Below are 19228 nucleotides of genomic sequence, written 5' to 3'. Positions count from 1 at the left end.
TTTTTTGAAACGGAGTTTCGCTCTTGTTGCTCAGGCTGGAGTGCAATGGCGTGATCTCGGCTCACCGCAACCTCTGCCTCCCAGGTTCAAGCAATTCTCCTGCCTCAGCCTCCCTAGGAGATGGGATTACAGGCGCATGCCACCATGCCCAGCTAATTTTGCATTTTCAGTAGAGATGCGATTTCTCCATGGGGTTTCTCCATGTTGGTCAGGCTGGTTTCGAACTCCCGACCTAAGGTGATCCGCCTGCCTCCGCCTCCCAAAGTGCTGGGATTACAGGCATGAGCCACCACGTCCGGCCAACTGCTATCTTTTTAATTCAGCAGTTTTCAAATTTTTTGTTTTTTTAGAGACAGAGCCTCACTGTTGCCCAGGCTGGAGTGCAGTGGCGTGATCTCAACTCACTGCAACCTCCACCTCCCGGGTTAAAGCGATTCTCCTGCTTCAGCTTCTTGAGTGGCTGGGATTACAGGCACCCACCACCACACCTGGCTAATTTTTGTATTTTTAGTAGAAATGCGGTTTCACCATGTTGGCCATGCTGGTGTCAAACTCCTGACCTCAGGGGATTGGCCTGCCTCGGCCTTCCAAAGTGTTGGGATTACAGGCGTGAGCCACCGCTCCTGGCTGTATTAACTTTCTTTTATGAGAGTTAAGGATATTAATCTTGTTTACTTCACCCTCCTTTATCTCATCCTCTCATTTTGTTTTGCTTTCTTTGAATCTACTATTGTCCTCTGATACCTTACAACAATTTTGTAAAACGCCTTTCAGTCTAGTGTTCTTTGATCAGACTTATAAGAAAATCTATCGGTTCCATTTATTTCCCAGAGGCATATCTTAGGAACTTTCTATCCACCTGTTCCCATCTGGAGTAGTAGCTCTTTAGTCACAACTGTTATGACTGGACTCTTTCTTCACCACAATCCCTGGAATCCTCTTGGCTCCTTCAGTGTTGAATCTTTTGTTTCCTGGATCCCATAGCTTTTCCTTTTTCTTAGTTTATGCCCTTGTTTTGGTAACACTCTACTAGTGGCTCCCTCAGAAAAGGTACATAAAGATACATAAAGATACATTTATAATAAAAATATATCCATATTGCATATTTGAGATTTCTTTATGTTTATATTTACTTGATTATGTTATTAGAGTTGAGAATTATTTTCACTTAGAATTTTGCTCATTTTCTTCTATACTCGAGAGTTTCTGTTGAAGTGCTTTGGCATTCTGATTCCCAGTCCTTTACGCATGGCCTATTTTTTTGTGGAAATATTTAAGATTTTCTCTTTATTTCTGATCTAAGTTTTTTTTTTTTTTTGAGACGGAGTCTGGCTCTGTCTCCCAGGCTGGAGTGCAGTGGCCAGATCTTAGCTCACTGCAAGCTCCGCCTCCCGGGTTTACGCCATTCTCCTGCCTCAGCCTTCGGAGTAGCTGGGACTACAGGCGCCTGCCACCTCGCCCGGCTAGTTTTTTGTATTTTAGTAGAGACGGGGTTTCACCGTGTTAGCCAGGATGGTCTCGATCTCCTGACCTCGTGATCCGCCTGTCTCGGCCTCCCAAAGTGCTGGGATTACAGGCTTGAGCCACCGCGCCCGGCCTATTTCTGATCTAAGTTTTTATAGTGATGTGTCTTGCTTTGACTTTATTATTTTTATTTAGTTTTTGATAGGGTCTCGCCCTGTCACCTAGTCAGGAGTGCAGTGACACAATCATAGCTAAGTGCAACCTCAAACTCCTGGGCTCAAGCTATCCTCCCACCTCAGTCTCCTGAGTAGCTGGGACCACAGGCACGCACCACCAGGCCTGGCTAATAAAAAAATGTAGAGATGGGCACTCACCATGTTGCCCAGGCTGGTGTTGAACTCCTGGGCTCAAGTGATCTACCTGCCTCGGCCACCCAAAGTGCTGGGATTGAATTACAGGTGTGACCCACTGTGCGTGGCCTATTTAATTAAATTAATTAATTTTTTTATTTTTAAGAGACAGAGTCTCACTCTGTTTCCCAGGCTGGAGAGAGGTGGTGTAATCATACCTCACTGTAACCTGTAACTCCTGGGCTCAGGCAATCCTTCTGCCACAACTTCTGAGTAGCCAGGACTACAGACGCATGCCACCATGCCCAGTTCATCTTTAAAATGTTTCATAGAGACAAGGTCTTCCTTTGTTTCCCAGGCTGGCCTGGAACTCCTGGCCTCAAGTAGTTGTTCTGTTTTGGCTCCCAAAGTGTTGGGATTACAGGCGTGTGCCACTGTGCCCAGCCTATTTTTATTCTTTTAATCTTAAAGCTTTAGTCTTTCAGTTCTAGGAAATTTTCTTAGGTGATTTATTTGACAATTTCCTTCCCACTGTTTTCTCTTCTTGAAATTGCAATTAGTTGGATGTTCGATCTCCTTAACTGATCATCTAATTTTTCTTATCTTTTCCACATTTCCATTTCTTTGTCTTGTTGTTTACTTTCTTCTACTGAATTTTTTTTTTGAGACGAAGTTTTGCTCTTGTTGCCCAGGCTGGAGTGCAATGGCGCTATCTTGGCTCATCGCAACCTCCGCCTCCCGGGTTCAAGCAATTCTCCTGCCTCAGCCTCCTCAATAGCTGGGATTACAGGCGTGCACCACCACACCCGGCTAATTTTGTATTTTTAGTAGAGACAGGGTTCCTCCATGTTGGTCAGGCTGGTCACAAACTCCCGACTTAGGTGATCCGCCTGCCTTGGCCTCCCAAAGTGCTGGGATTATAGGAGTGAGCCACCATGCCCAGCCATTCTACTAAATTTTTTTTTAAAGCTGTTGTATTTGTGATTCTCCAGAATTCTTTCTATTGTTTTTGTTTTATAGCAACCTGTTTTATGAGTATAGTATCTTCTTTTATCCCTCTGAGAGTTTTATTATTTTTTTAATTTTAATTTTAATTTTTTTTTTTGGAGACAGAGTCTCACTCTGTTGCACAATTTTGAGTGCAGTGGCGCAATCTTGGCTCATTGCAATCCCTGCCTCCTGGGTTCAAGCGATTCTCCTGCCTCAGCCTCCTGAGTAGCTGGGATTACAGGCGCCTTCTACCACACCCAGCTAATTTTTGTATTTTTTAGCAGATATGGGGTTTCACCATGTTGGCCAGACTGGTCTTGAACTCCTGACCTCAGGCAATCCATCTGCCTCGGCCTCCCAAAGTGCTGAGATTGCAGGTGTGAGCCACCACACCTAGCCTGCCTCAGTTTTAATTACAATTTTTTGAAATATTCTTTTGTTTTATGCATGTTCTTTTTTGAGTTCTGTTTTCTTTGACTTTGATTTAGTCAGTTTTAGTCACTTTGTTCCATGTTAGAGGCCTTCTTTAGATGTCTGGTGTCATTCATTGATTATTCTTTCTTCTTTTTTTGAGATGGAGTCTTGCTCTGTCGTCTAGGCTGGAGTGCAGTGGTGGCACAGTCTTGGCTCACTACAATCTCCACCTCCTGGGTTCAAGTGATTCTTGTGCCTCAGCCACCCAAGTAGCTGGGATTACAGGCATGCGCCACCATGCCTGGCTAATTTTTGCATTTTTAGTAGTGACAGGGTTTCACCATGTTGTCGGCCTGATCTCGAACTCCTGACCTCAAGTGATCTGTCCGCCTAGGCCTCAATAATCCATCCACTGTGCCTGGCCCAATTATTCATGTTTCAGAGTAGAACTCTGAAAAGCTGATCAGAAGTTCTGTGTGTGTAAGCTTCTCTGCAGGGTAGTCAAGTGGTTAGCTGGCACTTGATCAAGAACTTCAAATAATAGCGTCTGTAGGGCTGGGTGCCATGGCTCACGCCTGTAATCCCAGCACTTTGGGAGGCTGAGGCAGGTTGATCACCTGAGGTCAGGACTTCAAAACCAGCCTGGCCAGCTGGTTTAGGGATGCTGAGGCAGGAGAATCGCTTGAGCCTGGGAGGCAGAGGTTGCAGTGAGCGGAGATCGCACCGTTGCACTCCAGTGTGGACAACAAGAGCGAAACTCAATTTCAAATAAATAAATAAATACTGTCTGTAGATCTTTTTTCTGGGGAGGATCAGTTGGTGCTAAGAAAGACCCACCATTCTTTTGCCTGGAAAAAGCATTCTGGAGCTGAGTGAGAGAAGATGGAGCTCTTACCTCTCAACACGCGGGCTTTCACCAAACTCGAGTTTTTACATTAGCACTTTACTCTGTGGATCTAATCTTTCACTCTTTTTTGTCTCGGAGAATTTACCTCTCCTAGGGTTAGTTCTTCGACTTAGTGTGGAGGTGGGAGTCTTTTTGGTCTGTCTGTTCCTTTTACAGAGTTGCAGATGATCTCCCTGTTTTTAGCCCTCCACCTTCTGCCTTCTACAGTCTCCAATTCCTCTAATTTTTTCCCTTTCTTCTAGTTTTACCTCTAATGTTTGAACCTTGCTTTACTGGGGTTCTGTAGATAGATTCAACTTCTTTTGTGTATTCCCCTTTGCAGGCACTTAGGTTTGATCTTACCCCACTCTGCTACATCATGGACCATTACTTTATCCCCACTCTATCTTTTCAGGTGTGAGATTCCACATGTCTTCTAGTATTACTGATGGATTATGTGTGTGTTTGTTTTCTTATTCTTGTTTGGGATTGATTCCTGAAAAGATTCTACTGTCCTTTTTTTTTTCCCGGGTTCAAGTGATTCTTCTGCCTCAACCTCTTGAGTAGCTGGGATTACAGGCACCCACTACACCCAGCTAATTTTTGTATTTTTAGTAGAGGCAGGGCTTTGCCATGTTGGCCAGGCTAGTCTCGAACTCCTGACCTCAGGTGATCCACTCTCCTTTTGCTGGGATTACAGGCATGAATCACTGCGCCCGGCCTCCACTGACTTAAAACTTCCAGTGGAGAACTACTTTCAAAGACAATCAAAATGACTTTTTAAAAAAATTATAAGACTTGTAAAACTTTGGTCCTTCTTGCTGATTTTTATTTAGGCAGTATAAATGACTCCTCAGTTTGAAAGCTGAGGAACAAATATTGTTACCACAATTTTATTGGTAATTGTCTTTAAAAAGCCATCTAGCTATTCTTAACATCAGTTTCTGCTTCAGTGGGTTGGCATTGATATCTGCTATCTGACTTTCCTGTTGGAATTGTTTTACATTAATGATTTTTTAATCTGTAAAACATGTTAGGTATAGAATTGAAGGCAGCATAATAGTGCTTGTTCCAGAAATATTGAAAGAAGTACTGGTCAAGATTTCTTTTTTTATTTGAAACAGAGTCTCACTCCATCACCCAGGCTGGAGTGCAGTGGAGCAATCTCAGCTCACTGCAACCTTTGCCTCTTGGGTTCCAGTGATTCTCGTGCCTCAGCCTCCCAAATAGCTGGGACTACAGGTGTGTACCACCACACCTGGCTACTTTTTGTATTTTTGGTAGAGACGGGGTTTCACCATGTTGGCCAGGCTGGTCTCAAACTCCTGACCTTAAGTGATCTGCCTGCCTCAGCCTCCTAAAGTCCTGGGATTACGGGTGTGAGCCACTGTGCCCAGCCTCTGGTCAAGATTCTTTTTTTTTTTTTTTTTTTGAGACAGAGTCTCCCTCTGTCGCCCGGGCTGGAGTGCAGTGGCCAGATCTCAGCTCACTGCAAGCTCTGCCTCCTGGGTTTACGCCATTCTCCTGCCTCAGCCTCCCGAGTAGCTGGGACTACAGGCGCCCACCACCTCGCCCGGCTAGTTTTTTGTATTTTTTAGTAGAGACGGGGTTTCACCGTGTTAGCCAGGATGGTCTCGATCTCCTGACCTCGTGATCCGCCCGTCTCGGCCTCCCAAAGTGCTGGGATTACAGGCTTGAGCCACCGCACCCGGCCTGGTCAAGATTCTTAAGTGATTCATTCCTTGTGTGTGTTATTTATATCGGATAATCAGGCCTGACCATATTAGGCATAATTAGATCTTGGGTGAAGTATGTTTTTGGCACATCTAGTGAAAAAAGAGTGTTGGGTTTTTTTTCCCCACCCATGGTAAGTGGGGGTGGTATATTGGGAAATCCATAGATTTAATTACTGCTAAGTATCAGGCCTCATTTTGGGGCCCAGGGATCTAGGACCTAAGCTGTTTGCCTCTGGTTTTGCTTGGTTGCCATTGTTTCCCATTCTTGGGGTTCTTTTCTTAATCCTGGCTAGAGGATCTGATACTGTCTCCTTCCTTGTCCTTGAAAGCAAGCTTATAGCAAAAATAATGAAAATAAAGATGTCATTAGGGTTAAGTTCAGGACTTTCCTTCCTGAATCCTCAAGTAAGATGACTGTAGGCTCCCTTTGAGTTCCTTCCTTCTGATTTTAATTATCCTGGAGGCAGAGTACTAACCCCTCTGACCTGACTGTGTGGTAAGAGTATACCTCTTCCCCCAGCCTTTAAGATGAAATCAGAGTAGAACCACGTGTCCCCTTAAGTGAGTTGTTTCAATCTGGACATTCTGGATTTATTAGTCCTCCTGGGACTGTTTACTTCTTATAGGAATGGTACCATTCAGGTATTTGCTTAGAGTGGAATAGTGAGGAAAAGACTATCAGCAGTCATCACCTGACCCTACCAGTTGCAACAAAAATATACCATGGAAGCAAAATACTATTGCCTACGGCATTAGTTCACCTCCCACTGTACATTTTAGAACCTTTGGCCAAAGATACTCTCCACCTCTGAAATATTGTGGTTTCATAGAACAATAACTTTCTCACTTTTCACTTACTTGATTCCTACATTGCCTGTTTTTTGGCCCTAAGCCCTTTAGTTCTTTGACTTTTCTGTTTTTGCCCTCAACTTTTTAGACCCCTTCTTATTTCACTTTATTCTGAATCCAGCCTTATGGGCATAATCGGCCACTTTATCAGTTGGTAGCTCCACTGACCTGCTCAGGAAAACCCTAATCTGCATCAGCTCACTTGTCAGTGTGCCTTTATTGCTATATCTCAGCTACTGAGCATTACTAGCAGAAATCACACAAACCTATAGATTGCTGTTGGGAAAACTCTATGACCCCAACTCACCTCGACCCCAAGCACTTCCCAGCAATTTTTCTGCATATCCTTAGATAAATCCTTCCATTCTCTACAACTGTTTGGAGCCTTTCCTATCAGCCCCTCTACTCTTTTTAGCCAACTGCCTCTCTTCCTACTTAAGGATGTCCGATGTGATTTCCTTTGACTTCCAGTTTTTTTTTTTTTAATTTAATTTTAATTTTTGAGTAAAAATCTGTCACCCAGGCTGGAGTGCAGTGGCGTGATCTCGGCTCACTGCCTCCTGGGTTCAAGCAGTTCTCCAGCCTTAGCCTCCCAACTGGCTGGAATCACAGGTGCGTGTCACCATGCCCAACTAATTTTTGTTTTTGTAGAGACGGGGTTTTACCATGTTGGCCAGGCTGGTCTCGAACTCCTGAGCTCAAGCAGTCCACCCGCCTTAGCCTCCCAAAGTGCTGGGATTATAGGCATTATTCTTTTTTCACTACTGTATTTTGATTTATGATTCTACCTTTTTTTTTTTTTAAGAGACAGTCTCATTATTTGACCAGGTTGGAGTGCAGTGGCTGTTCTCAGATACGATCATAGTACACTACAGCCTCCAACTCCTGTGTTCAAGCAACCCTGCAACCTCAGCCTCCCAAGTAGCTGGGACCACAGGCACATGTCACCATGCCTGATTCTATTTTATTTTATTTTTTTGTTTTTTAGACAAAGCCTTGCCCTCTTACCCAGGCTGGAGTGCAGTGGCCCTATCTTGGCTCACTGCAGCCTCTGCCTTCCAGGTTCAAGCAATTCTCGTGCTTCAGCCTCCTGAGTAGCTGGGATTACAGGGGCGTGCCACTGTATCTGGTTAATTTTTGTATCTTTAGTAGAGATGGGGTTTCACCATATTGGCCAGGCTTGTCTTGAATTCCTGCTGGCCTCAAGAGATCCACTTACCTCGGCCTCCCGAAGTGCTGGATTATAGGTGTGGGCCAAGGCACGTGGCCCAACTCTGCTGTTTGAGCGAAGCTCCCGTACCCTAGGTCATCACTGATGTCCCAGTTGTTGAATCCAGTTGTCTTTACTGAGTTCGTCCTTAATTTAACTTTCTTTCGCATTGAAGCTACTGACCACAGCATTTTGAAACTCTGTTACTTTGATTACTGTGATTCTACGTTACTTATTTTTCATCTTCTCTCTTAGTCTGTGGCTTCTCAGACTTCCTCACAATGGATTGCTTATTTTAAAATTCAAAATTTAAACCTCCTGAGCAGTTCAAAATAATACACCTTTGAAATTTTTTAAGCTTTTCAGAGTTGCAAGAATAGTTCAGTGATCAGCATTTGTTACCATTTTGCCATATTTTCTTTGTCTGTGTGTCCCTCCCTTTCTACCTGCCCCCACATATATGTATATCTATGAATATTCACGTTTTTAACTTTAATAAATTTTCTTGCTGTACAACTTGAGAGTTAACTGCGGATTTCATAGCACTTCAACCCTAATTTCTTCTATATATCTCCTAAGAATAAGGGCTTTTTTTTTTTTTGAGAAGGAAACTCTCACTCACTCTGTTGCCCAGGCTGGAGTGCAGTGGCGCAATTTTGGCTCACTGCAACCTCCACCTCCTGGGCTCAAGCGATTCTCCTGCCTCAGCCCCCCCAAGTAGCTGGGATTACAGGTGCCTGCTACCACGCCTGCCTAATTTTTGTAATTGTAGTAGAGACGGTGTTTCGCCATGTTGGCCAGGCTGGTCTCAAACTCCTGACCTCAGGTGATCCGCCCTCCTCGGCCTCCCAAAGTGTTGGGATTACAGACGTGAGCCTCTGTTCCAGGCCTCTTTTTTCTTTTGTAATTAACAAGTGATCTATGGAATGATAGAAACAGTGTGAATATTCTGTCCCATAATAATCTTTACTTAATGGTTTTATCTGGATTATTTCTTGCCCAAATCAAATATTACTGTAGTGATTATAAAATGGACACTTTTCCATTTTTTCTGTATTTTTTTCTATATTGTCATTCTTCTGTAAAGATTTTTTATACTCCTTTTTTTTTTTCCTTTTGTTTTTTTCTTGAGACAGAGTCTCGCTTTGTCACCAGGCTGGAGTGCAGTGGTGTGACCTCAGCTCACTGCAACTTCTGCCTCCCAGGTTCAAGCGATCCTCCTGCCTCAGCCTTCAGAGTAACTGGGACTACAGGCGTGGGCCACCACGCCCAGCTAATTTTTTGTATTTTTAGTAGAGATGAGGTTTTACCATGTTGGCCAGGATGGTCTCGATCTCTTGACCCTGTGATCCAGCCACCTTGACCTCCCAAAGTGCCAGGATTACAGACATGAGCCACTATTCCTGGCCCTATACTCCCTTTAAAATGTTTTTTTCTTTTTCTTTGAGATGGAGGTTCACTCTGTTGCCCAGGCTGGAGTGTAATGATGTGGTCTTGGCTCACTGCAACCTCCACCTCCCAGGTTCAAGCAATTCTCCTGCTTCAGCCTCCTGAGTAGCTGGGATTACAGGCACATGCCACCACACCCAGCTGATTTTTGTATTTTTAGTAGAGATGGGGTTTCACTATGTTGGCCAGGCTGGTCTTGGACTCCTGACCTCATGATCTACCCGCCTCAGCCTCCCAAACTGCTGGGATTACAGGCGTAAGCCACTGCACCTGGCCCTTTTTTTTTTTTTTTTTTTTTTTGAGACGGGTCTTCCTCTGTTGCCCAGGCTTGAGTGCAGTGGCGTGATCATGTCTCTCCACAGCCCCGGACCCCAGGCTGCCTCAGCTCACTGCAACCTCTACCTCCCGGGTTTCAGTGATTCTCGTGCCTCAGCCTCTGGAGTAACTGGGAGTACAGGTGCGCACCATCTCACCTGGCTAATTCTTGTATTTTTAGTAGAGATGAGATTTCACCATGTCGGGCAGGCTGGTCTCAAACTTCCGGCAAACATGGTGATCTGCCTGCCTTGGCTTCCCAAAGTGCTTCATATTTTTAGCCCTAATTCTAGTCCAATTCCATAGCATTCTTCTTTATTTTTATTTTTTTATTTTTGAGACGGAGTCTTGCTCTGTCCCCCAGGCTGGAGTGCAGTGGTGTGATCTCGGCTCACTGCAGCCTCCACCTCCTTGGTTAAAGCAACTGTCTCCCTCTGCCTCCTGAGTAGCTGGGATTACAGGCTGCCGCCGCCATGCCTGGCTAATTTTTGTATTTTTATTAGAGACAGGTTTTCATCATCTTGGCCAGGCTGGTCTTGAACTCCTGACATTGTGATCCACCCGCCTCAGCCTCCCAAAGTGCTGGGATTACAGGTGTGAGCCACTGCGCCCGGCCACATTCTTCTTTCAGTTCGTATTTGGATCTCCTTTTTTCTACAGTGAGAACTCTGGTAACAACATAAATAAATGCAGTCATTTGTTCAGTTGTACAGTATATGCATAATGAAAATTATAATACCAATAGTATTTCCAGCTACAAACCTAAGTTTGATTTAATATTTATTTGGAAATTTTTTGTGTGCTTACATATAGGCCACTAAGGGTGTGCAGTCTACAATTACTTAAATATCTTTTTCTCACTGGGCGCAGTGGCTCACGCCTGTAATCCCAGCACTTTGGGAGGCCGAGGCAGGCGGATCATGAGCTCAGGAGTTTGAAATCAGCCTGGCCAACATGGTGAAACCCCATCTCTACTAAAAATACAAAAATTAGCCAGGCGTGGTGGCGGGTGCCTGTAGTCCCAGCTACTTGGGAGGCTGAGGCAGGAGAATCGCTTGAACCTGGGAGGCGGAGGTTGCAGTGTGGGTGACAGAGTGAGACTCCATCTAAAAAAAGAAAAGAATCTTTTTCTCTTATATCTTTTTTCTCTTTCTCTTTCTGTGGTAAAGTTGTTGGTGTAATAGTCAAATTTATGTATTCCTTTTGTATTCAGTTGTACTTCCCACCCCTCAACCTTGTTGATTTTATTTTATTTTTGGAATACATTAAACATTAATATGGTTCAAAAGAAAATCTACATTTTATAATTACTGTAATTGATTTAGGAAAGAAAAAAATGTATGATAAAACCATTGAGGTTTTACTCAGAAGGTATACTCAAAAGTCTTATTTCTTTTCCTTCCCTTCCATTATCATTAGCTTTTAGTTTGTCTTAGTTGTCTTCATTTTTGCAGGTATAAGCAGATACATATTATAAATATATTCTCATTTCCCCTTTCTTGTACAGTAGATAGCATAGTATCCATGCTGTTGTACTTTTAAATACTCTTTTGTATCTTGTTTTATAGAGATTTTCTTATTTTATTTTATTTATTTATTTATTTTGTCTCCCAGACTGGAATGCAGTGGTGCGATTTCGGCTCACTGCAAGCTCCACCTCCCAGGTTCATGCCATTCTACTGCCTCAGCCTCCCGAGTAGCTGGGACTACAGGCACATGCCACCATGCCCGGCTGATTTTTTTTTTTTAGAGACGGGGTTTCACCATGTTAGCCAGGATGGTCTCGATCTCCTGACCTTGTGATCTGCCCGCCTCGGCCTCCCAAAGTGCTGGGATTACAGGCATGAGCCAACGTGCCCGGCCGAGTTTTCTTATTTTTATAGCTTTGTTACATGTTGTGTAGATTCCATAGTTTTTCGGCTAGTATCCTATGTCTGAGCATTTAGGCTGTTTCCAGTATTTCACTTTCACAGATAATGCTGCAACCAATAACCTGTGTATTTGCTTTCCATATTACCTATGGAGATGTACCATCGGGGTAACTTCCTGGAACTTATACCTGGCATGTCTAAAACAGGGCATCATTCTTGCAAAACTTTTTCACTTTCATTTGCCGATACTGAATGGCACCATTATCTATCCTATTACGCAGAAATAAAGGTATCATCATTTCTTCTCATATCTAGTTTGTCAGCAAATGCAAATTATGTATTAACCTTTCATTTTTTTCTATCTTCATTTTCTTACAGATCTTCTTAGTTGGTTTATTATACTAGCCTCCTAACTAGTCTCATTTCTTTCCTAATACTCCCTACTGCTACTAGATGTGTCTTTCGTAAAGCCAAAGGTTTGTTCATTTCACCCAGACCTTCCTTTGCCCAGACCTTCCATTTCCTGGCCTCTACCTACTTCTCTAGCCTAATTGCTAACTACTTCTAACCATACTGAACTACTTGTAGATTCCCCACACATATCCTGTCCTATCAAGCCTTTTTTGCACTGGAATGCCTTATTTTTTACCTTCTACATTTTTTTCTTTTTTTTTTTTTACCATTTTTGTGGAGAATGGGGTCACGCTTGTTACCAGGCAGATCTTGAACTCCTGGGCTCAAGCGATCCTCCTGCCTCTGCCCACCTAAGTGCTGGGATTATAGACATGAGCCAATGTGTCCAGGCCACATTTCATTTTAATAATTTTCAAGCAAGACTTTTTGGTAGGTCAGATGTAATTCCCCTGTTTACCCTTACCATCCTGCGCTTACCTACATTGACTTGTCTTTTTTTCCCTGAGACTTTGGGCTCCTGTTGACTTTTGGGCTCCTATGGACAGGGCATTCTTTCTATTCTGCTTTCTTGGCACAGCCTGGAGCATGATAGACACTTAGTCGTTTGTGAATATATGAACAAACTTGATCTGATTACAGATTTTTTTTTTTTTTTTTTTTTGAGACGGAGTCTCGCTCTGCCGCCCAGGCTGGAGTGCTGTGGCCGGATCTCAGCTCACTGCAAGCTCCACCTCCCTGGTTCACGCCATTCTCCTGCCTCAGCCTCCCGAGTAGCTGGGACTACAGGCGCCCGCCACCTCGCCCGGCTAATTTTTTTTTGTATTTTTTAGTAGAGACAGGGTTTCACCGTGTTAGCCAGGATGGTCTCGATCTCCTGACCTCGTGATCCGCCCGTCTCGGCCTCCCAAAGTGCTGGGATTACAGGCTACAGATTTCTTTTTTAAAAAGTCTCTTTAGGTAATTCATTTACATGTTCACTGCAAAAAAATCCAAACTGCACAGAGGCATATATAAAGTGAACATTTTCTATTACCCCATCTCAGTTTCTAGTGGGAACTATGGTTAATAGTTCAATATTGGCAAGAAAAACACAAAATAGATTTTCCAGTTACTATAGAATAAAAATGTTCACTACTTTGTTCTTATAGATCATCTCTTTTCCTTTAGGCAATGATAGTGAGAAATGCTAAAGATACAGCTCATACAAAAGCAGAACGGAATATTCTGGAGGAAGTAAAGCATCCCTTCATCGTGGATTTAATTTATGCCTTTCAGACTGGTGGAAAACTCTACCTCATCCTTGAGTATCTCAGTGGTCAGTACACAGAGTTTGGTGTAATTATTTGCACTGACTCCAGAAACTGGGTCAAAATGTTATTTTCAATGGAAAATACTTTTCCCATTACGATCAAATAGTACTTAAAATTGATGAGTACACTGAAGGACAAAATTCAGATGTGACCACGTTTCTATTGGCAGACAAATATGGAAGAAACTAAAGATTTTTTTTCCCTCATCTGTAAAATTTTATTTTAATTCCTTTGTAATCATTCACTTAACAGAAAAACAAATACCTAAGTGATGCAGAGCCATCAAATTGTACTGGGGTAAGATACTGTAATTTAAATCATTGGGAGGATTATTTAACATAACTATTTTTGGAATTGGGTCTTTAAACAAGACTTTTTAGTTTAACGTAGCCTTAGTGATGGGGTATGTAGCTTACAATGGAGATCATCCACATTTCCCAGGGCCTTCCACCTCGTAGGAACCTGTTGCTTCCGTATCATTTCTAGATCACAGGTATCTATTTCTTTTTTTTTTTTTTTTTTGAGACGGAGTTTTGCTCGTCGCCCAGGCTGGAGTGCAATGGTGTGATCTTGGCTCACTGCAGCCTCCACTTCCCGGGTTCAAGCGATTCTCCTGCCTCAGTCTCCTGAGTAGCTGGGATTGCAGGCATGTGCCACCACGCCCGGCTAATTTTTGTATTTTTAGTAAAGATGGGGTTTCGCCATGTTGGTCAGGCTGGTCTCGAACTCCCGACTTCAGGTGATCCACCTGACTTAGCCTCCCAAAGTGCTGGGATTACAGGTATGAGGCCCTGCGCCTGGCCACAGGTATCTATTTCTAGCAAACACAGTGCAGTTCTCTGAGAAAGATTTTGCAGTAACATGGAACATGGAACAGAAAGCTGCAGAATGTAGCAACTTTTTTGTGACTATTGCTGTTGGAAAAACTTTTTTTGTTTGTTTTTTGAAGGTGGAGTTTCACTCTTCTCACCCAGGATGGAGTGCAGAGGCGTGATTTCAGCTCACCGCAACTTCCGCCTCCCAGGTTCAAGCAATTCTCCTGCCTCAGCCTCCCAATTAGCTGGGACTACAGGCATGCGCCACCACACCTGGCTATTTTTTTGTATTTTTAGTAGAGCCGAGCTTTCACCATGTTGGCCAGGCTGGTTTTGAACTCCTGATCTCAGGTGATCTGCCCGCCTTGGCCTCCCAGAGTGCTGGGATTATAAGTGTGAGCCACCATGCCCGCCTGGAAAAACTTTATTTTGACATAATTTCATACTTAACACAAAAAGTTTTAACAGTAGTATAAAGAATTCCTGTGCCAGGCTTAGTGGTTCATGCTGGTAGTCCTAGCAGTTTGGGAGGCCAAGGAGGACAGATAATGAGGTCAGGAGTTTGAGACCAGTCTGGCCAACATAGTGAAACCCTGTCTCTACTAAAAATAGAAAAATTAGCCGGCATGGTGGTGCACTCCTGTAATCCCAGCTACTTGGGAGGCTGAGGCAGGAGAATTGCTTGAACCTGGGAGGCAGAGGTTGTGGTGAGCTGAGATCGCACCACTATACTCTAACCTGGGCAACACAGCGAGACTCAGTCTCACACACACACACTCTCTCAAAGAATTCCTATATATTTCTCACCTAGATTCCCCAAATGTTACCATTTCACCACATTTATTTTGTTGTATTTATAGATATGTATATATGTGTATACATATATATATGCATGCATACATAATTTTTTTGAACTGTTTAAGAGAGTGTTACAGACATGATTTCCCTTTACCACTAAAATTTCAGTGTATGTTTTATTTTATTTTATTTTTTTGAGATGGAGTCTCACTCTGTCGCCCAGATTGGAGTGCAATGGCGCAATCTTGGGCTCACTACAACCTCTGCCTCCCGAGTAGCTGGGATTACAGGCACCCACTACCATGCCCGGCTAATTTTTAGTAGAGATGGGGTTTCACCATGTTGGCCAGGCTGGTCTCAAACTCCTGACCTCAGGTGATCCGCCCACCTCGGCCTCCCAAAGTGCTGGGATTACAGGTGTGAGCCACTGCGCCCAGCCTATTCAGTGTATATTTTCTAAAATCAAGGACAGTATCTTACATAACTATACTAAAATGATCAGAAATAGGAAATTAACACTGATGCAATTATAACTTAGTTTCCTTTAATCTGGAACATTTCCTCAGTCTTTCTTTGACTTTCATGATGTTGACATTTTTGATTAGTACAGGCCAGTTAGTTTGTAGAATGCTTCGGGTTTAGCTGATGTTTCCTTAGTATTAGATTCAGGTTATGCAATTTTGGCAGGACCATTGAAGTGATATTGTGTCCTCCTTAATGCTTCAGATCAAGAGGTACATGATATTTATATCTTTGTTCCATTAATTGTGATGTTAACTTTGATCACATATATAAAGTGGTGTCTGCTGATTTTTTCCCTGGTGACATTTTTGCCTTTGTAATTAATAAGTATCTTTAGAGGAGATGCTTTGAGATTTAAATATCTTTCATCAAGCTTTCATGTTCATTTTTGTTGTTGTTGTTGTTGTTTTTTGAGACGGAGTCTCACTCACTCTGTCGCCCAGGCTGGAGTGCAGTGGCGCGATCTCAGCTCACTGCAACCTCCGCCTCCCAGGTTCAAGTGATTCTCCTGCCTCAGCCTCCCAGGTAACTGGGATTACAGGCATGCACCACCACACCCAGCTAATTTTTTTATTTTTAGTAGAGATGACCCCTGACCTCAGATGATCTGCCCACCTTGGCCTCCCAAATTGCTGGGATTACAGGAGTGAGCCACTGCGCCCGGCCCACATTCAGTTTTGACATACATTGATTCTTGCCTGCAACAATTAATTGTGATGTTTGGCAAGTAATCTTTCTTATTCCGTCATGCCTTCTTCATTTATTACTTGGCATTCTACTGTAATTCTACTTGACATTCTTCTTCCCCATTTAAAAAATTTATGTATTCCTTTATTTATGTTATTATGGACTTAGGTATTCTAATATCATTCAATGTGATATAACCCTTTATTATCATTATTTATTTTGATACTCAAATTGTGCCATGATTTTTACTAGGCCACTGCCAAGGTTCATTCTGTTTATTTAAGGGTTCTGAAAATACGAAATATGAGCGTTGACTAAAATTAGTAAGGGTGATTTAATTGTAGACTGTCATTTTTCTACTTATGGGTAAAATGTTAGAGTCTTTAATCAAGATTTTTTTTTTAACCTCAGGTCTGGAATCTACAAATATTTTAAAGTTTGTAGATATAAAACCTGGAATTCCAAGCCAGTTCTAGTTTTAAACATATGTGTGTCACAGAAGAATAAGAATGCTACTAAAATAGAATCCTGAGGACTTAGTTTTAAAACCTGTAATTTTAGGATCTGTTTTCATTTTAAGGAACTGATGTCTTTTAATTATGGTTAGAAGGAAAGCACAAACTCTCATTAGAAGTGGGTTGGAAATAAATAGTTTCATTTCTAATGTTTTTTCTTTTTCTTTACAGGAGGAGAACTATTTATGCAGTTAGAAAGAGAGGGAATATTTATGGAAGACACTGCCTGGTAAGTGAACTTTTTGTGGTTGCATAGATTCAGGTAATTACAAGCAAAGCCCCATTCCCACTATGGGCATCTACATGATTCAGTAAATTGATCTGGAGCCAGTCAGTCACTCAGGACCTCAAGGGGGAGAAGCAGTTTTGGGACTGGGCAACTATGGAGGTCACATCATTCCTTTGCCCTTAGGCTTGAGTGGAACGCTCTTCACACCAGTTGTTCCTAACAGAACCATTCTCATTGCGGCTTTCTTTCCTTGAATTGGTAAGCTGCCTGCCTTGGCTGTGGGTGAGTGTGGTTTTCCAGTGAACCTTTATGTGTGGAACAATGGAAATTATCAGAAATCATCTCCTTTTTTTTTAGGCTATTTCTCAAGGTGCAGTCTTAGGGAGGTGATAAGCCTGGGCATATCATCTGTGGATTGATTATATAGTCAGGATGGGATTTACCCTCCTATTTCTAAACATGTCATCTGCTTCAAATTAAAAATATGCACATCCTTTTGTGAAACAACAATCTTGGGTCACAATAAATCAGTTTATCCTACACATTAATTTAATAGAAAACAACACTTAAATGTTTTTTTCTACCTTGATTACCAAAACTGCATTCCATTGTTTAATTTCAGGCCTTTTCTAACACAGAAGCCTTAGGGATGAAGTGCCCTTTTTTGGAGGAGGCTCACTGAGCCGTGTTGGAGGCTGTTTGTGGTCCTGCTGGCTGTGAAACTGCCTCAGTCCTCTAGGACACACCCTCTCCATCCTGGAGTAATCTGCAGGATTGCAACATTGTTATGCAGCCAGTATTGCAGTGCCTTGTGCTTTTCGAATCCAGACAGGGTTGATTCAGCCCTTTATTCTTTTGAGGTAGATAAATTTGAGTGTCACACAGTTTATAGTTGTGGGCTGGCTGGCAGGAGGGAGGGCAGATACTGTGGGCCTAAGCTGTCTATAAATATGTAGCTGTATTAAGTAAGGGATGAGTGGGCTTCTAAGGGTCAGGTTATAAGATCCCTTTTGAAATCAAGACTTGGTCTCTGAGAATAACAAAGTTCCTATTTCCTATGGGATTTTAAAGTTGGGTGTGGATGGGAGAAATTTGCTTTGAAATGAATGACTCTTAGCTTAATTCCTACACAGACAGAACAGAACATGACCAATGTCAGTTTAGCATATTCTGGACATCTTTGCTATTTTAGCAGTATATTCTAATGGCAAAGTAAAGCACTTTATAGTTTCACTAAAATGAGTGAAACATAAATGTCCCCATGCCTTTTGGCAGCATCCTATGCCATCTCTTTTTCCCACACATCCCCCTACCCCACTAATTTGGTCTTTGGTGCATGTCTGTTTCTTTCAAGGAATTTTGCTCCATACATAAACTGCTTTGGATAGATTACACTCTTTTTTAATTTTATTAAATCACTTTTGTTTCCAGCTTTTACTTGGCAGAAATCTCCATGGCTTTGGGGCATTTACATCAAAAGGGGATCATCTACAGAGACCTGAAGCCGGAGAATATCATGCTTAATCACCAAGGTGGAGACATACCGTAAACAATTCTATAGTAAATAATCATCTTAAAATCCTCCCACACAGGTCATGGCCATTTTCAAAGCCCCATATTCATCTCTCTATTTTGTGTATTTCCTCCCTCAGAATTTATGGCATAATAGTACTTGCTGATGTTTTAAGTCTTTAGGTAATTACGCTTGGCGAGAGTAAAAGAAGTTGAGGGTAATAGTCGCTCAACTGCCTTTTTTAGTTTAATCCTTACTCATTATAGTTTTCATATTTTGGAATCCTTACATAAAATGTTGTATAATGTTTTAGATTGTAAAAGCCAGTCTAAACATTAATTTTGGCTTGTTACTTAAATTGAAAAGTGAGTATTAATTATATAAGTTGAGTTTTAATAATGAAAATATGTAAATATTGGCTGGACGCAGTGGCTCACACCTGTAATCCCAGCCCTTTGGGAGGCTGAGGTGGGTGGATCACCTGAGGTCAGGAGTTCAAGACGCCTGGCCAACATGGTGAAACCCCATCTCTACAAAACTACAAAAAAAAAATTAGCTGGGCATGATGGTGGGTGCCTGTAATCCCAGCTACTCAGGAGGCTGAGGTGGGAGAATCACCTGAACCCAGGCGGCGAAAGTTGCAGTGAGCCAAGATCATGACATTGCACTCCAGCCTGGGCGACAGAGCAAGACTCCGTCTCAAAAAAAAAAAGAAAAAAGAAAATGAAAATATGTAAATATTAGAAGCTATGCTTCTTACTGTAGGTTTTATTAATGCTGGAAAAAGGATTGAAATTGAATCAAAGTATTTGATAAAACTTTGGAAATATGATGTTTAGTAGGGATCAGGTTACTGGTTTTTTTTTTTTTTTTTTTTTGAGATGGAGTCTT

General features: G+C 42.4%; 1 protein-coding gene across 1 annotated transcript in view; it reads left to right on the top strand.

Annotated features, from left to right (window-relative positions):
• Positions 1-19228, top strand: part of RPS6KB1 (ribosomal protein S6 kinase B1) — a 62236-nt gene that overhangs the window by 24241 nt on the left and 18767 nt on the right. The window contains 3 exon segments of the mRNA XM_017877453.1: positions 13116-13263; positions 16767-16824; positions 18256-18356. Of these exon segments, the coding sequence (XP_017732942.1) occupies positions 13116-13263; positions 16767-16824; positions 18256-18356 (307 nt within the window).

This window comes from Rhinopithecus bieti, unplaced genomic scaffold, assembly GCF_001698545.2.
Source record: "Rhinopithecus bieti isolate Rb0 unplaced genomic scaffold, ASM169854v2 scaffold_10657, whole genome shotgun sequence".
NCBI lineage: Eukaryota > Metazoa > Chordata > Mammalia > Primates > Cercopithecidae > Rhinopithecus > Rhinopithecus bieti.
The sequence above is the reverse complement of the archived record's forward strand: the minus strand, read 5'-3'. Positions and strand labels throughout refer to the sequence as shown.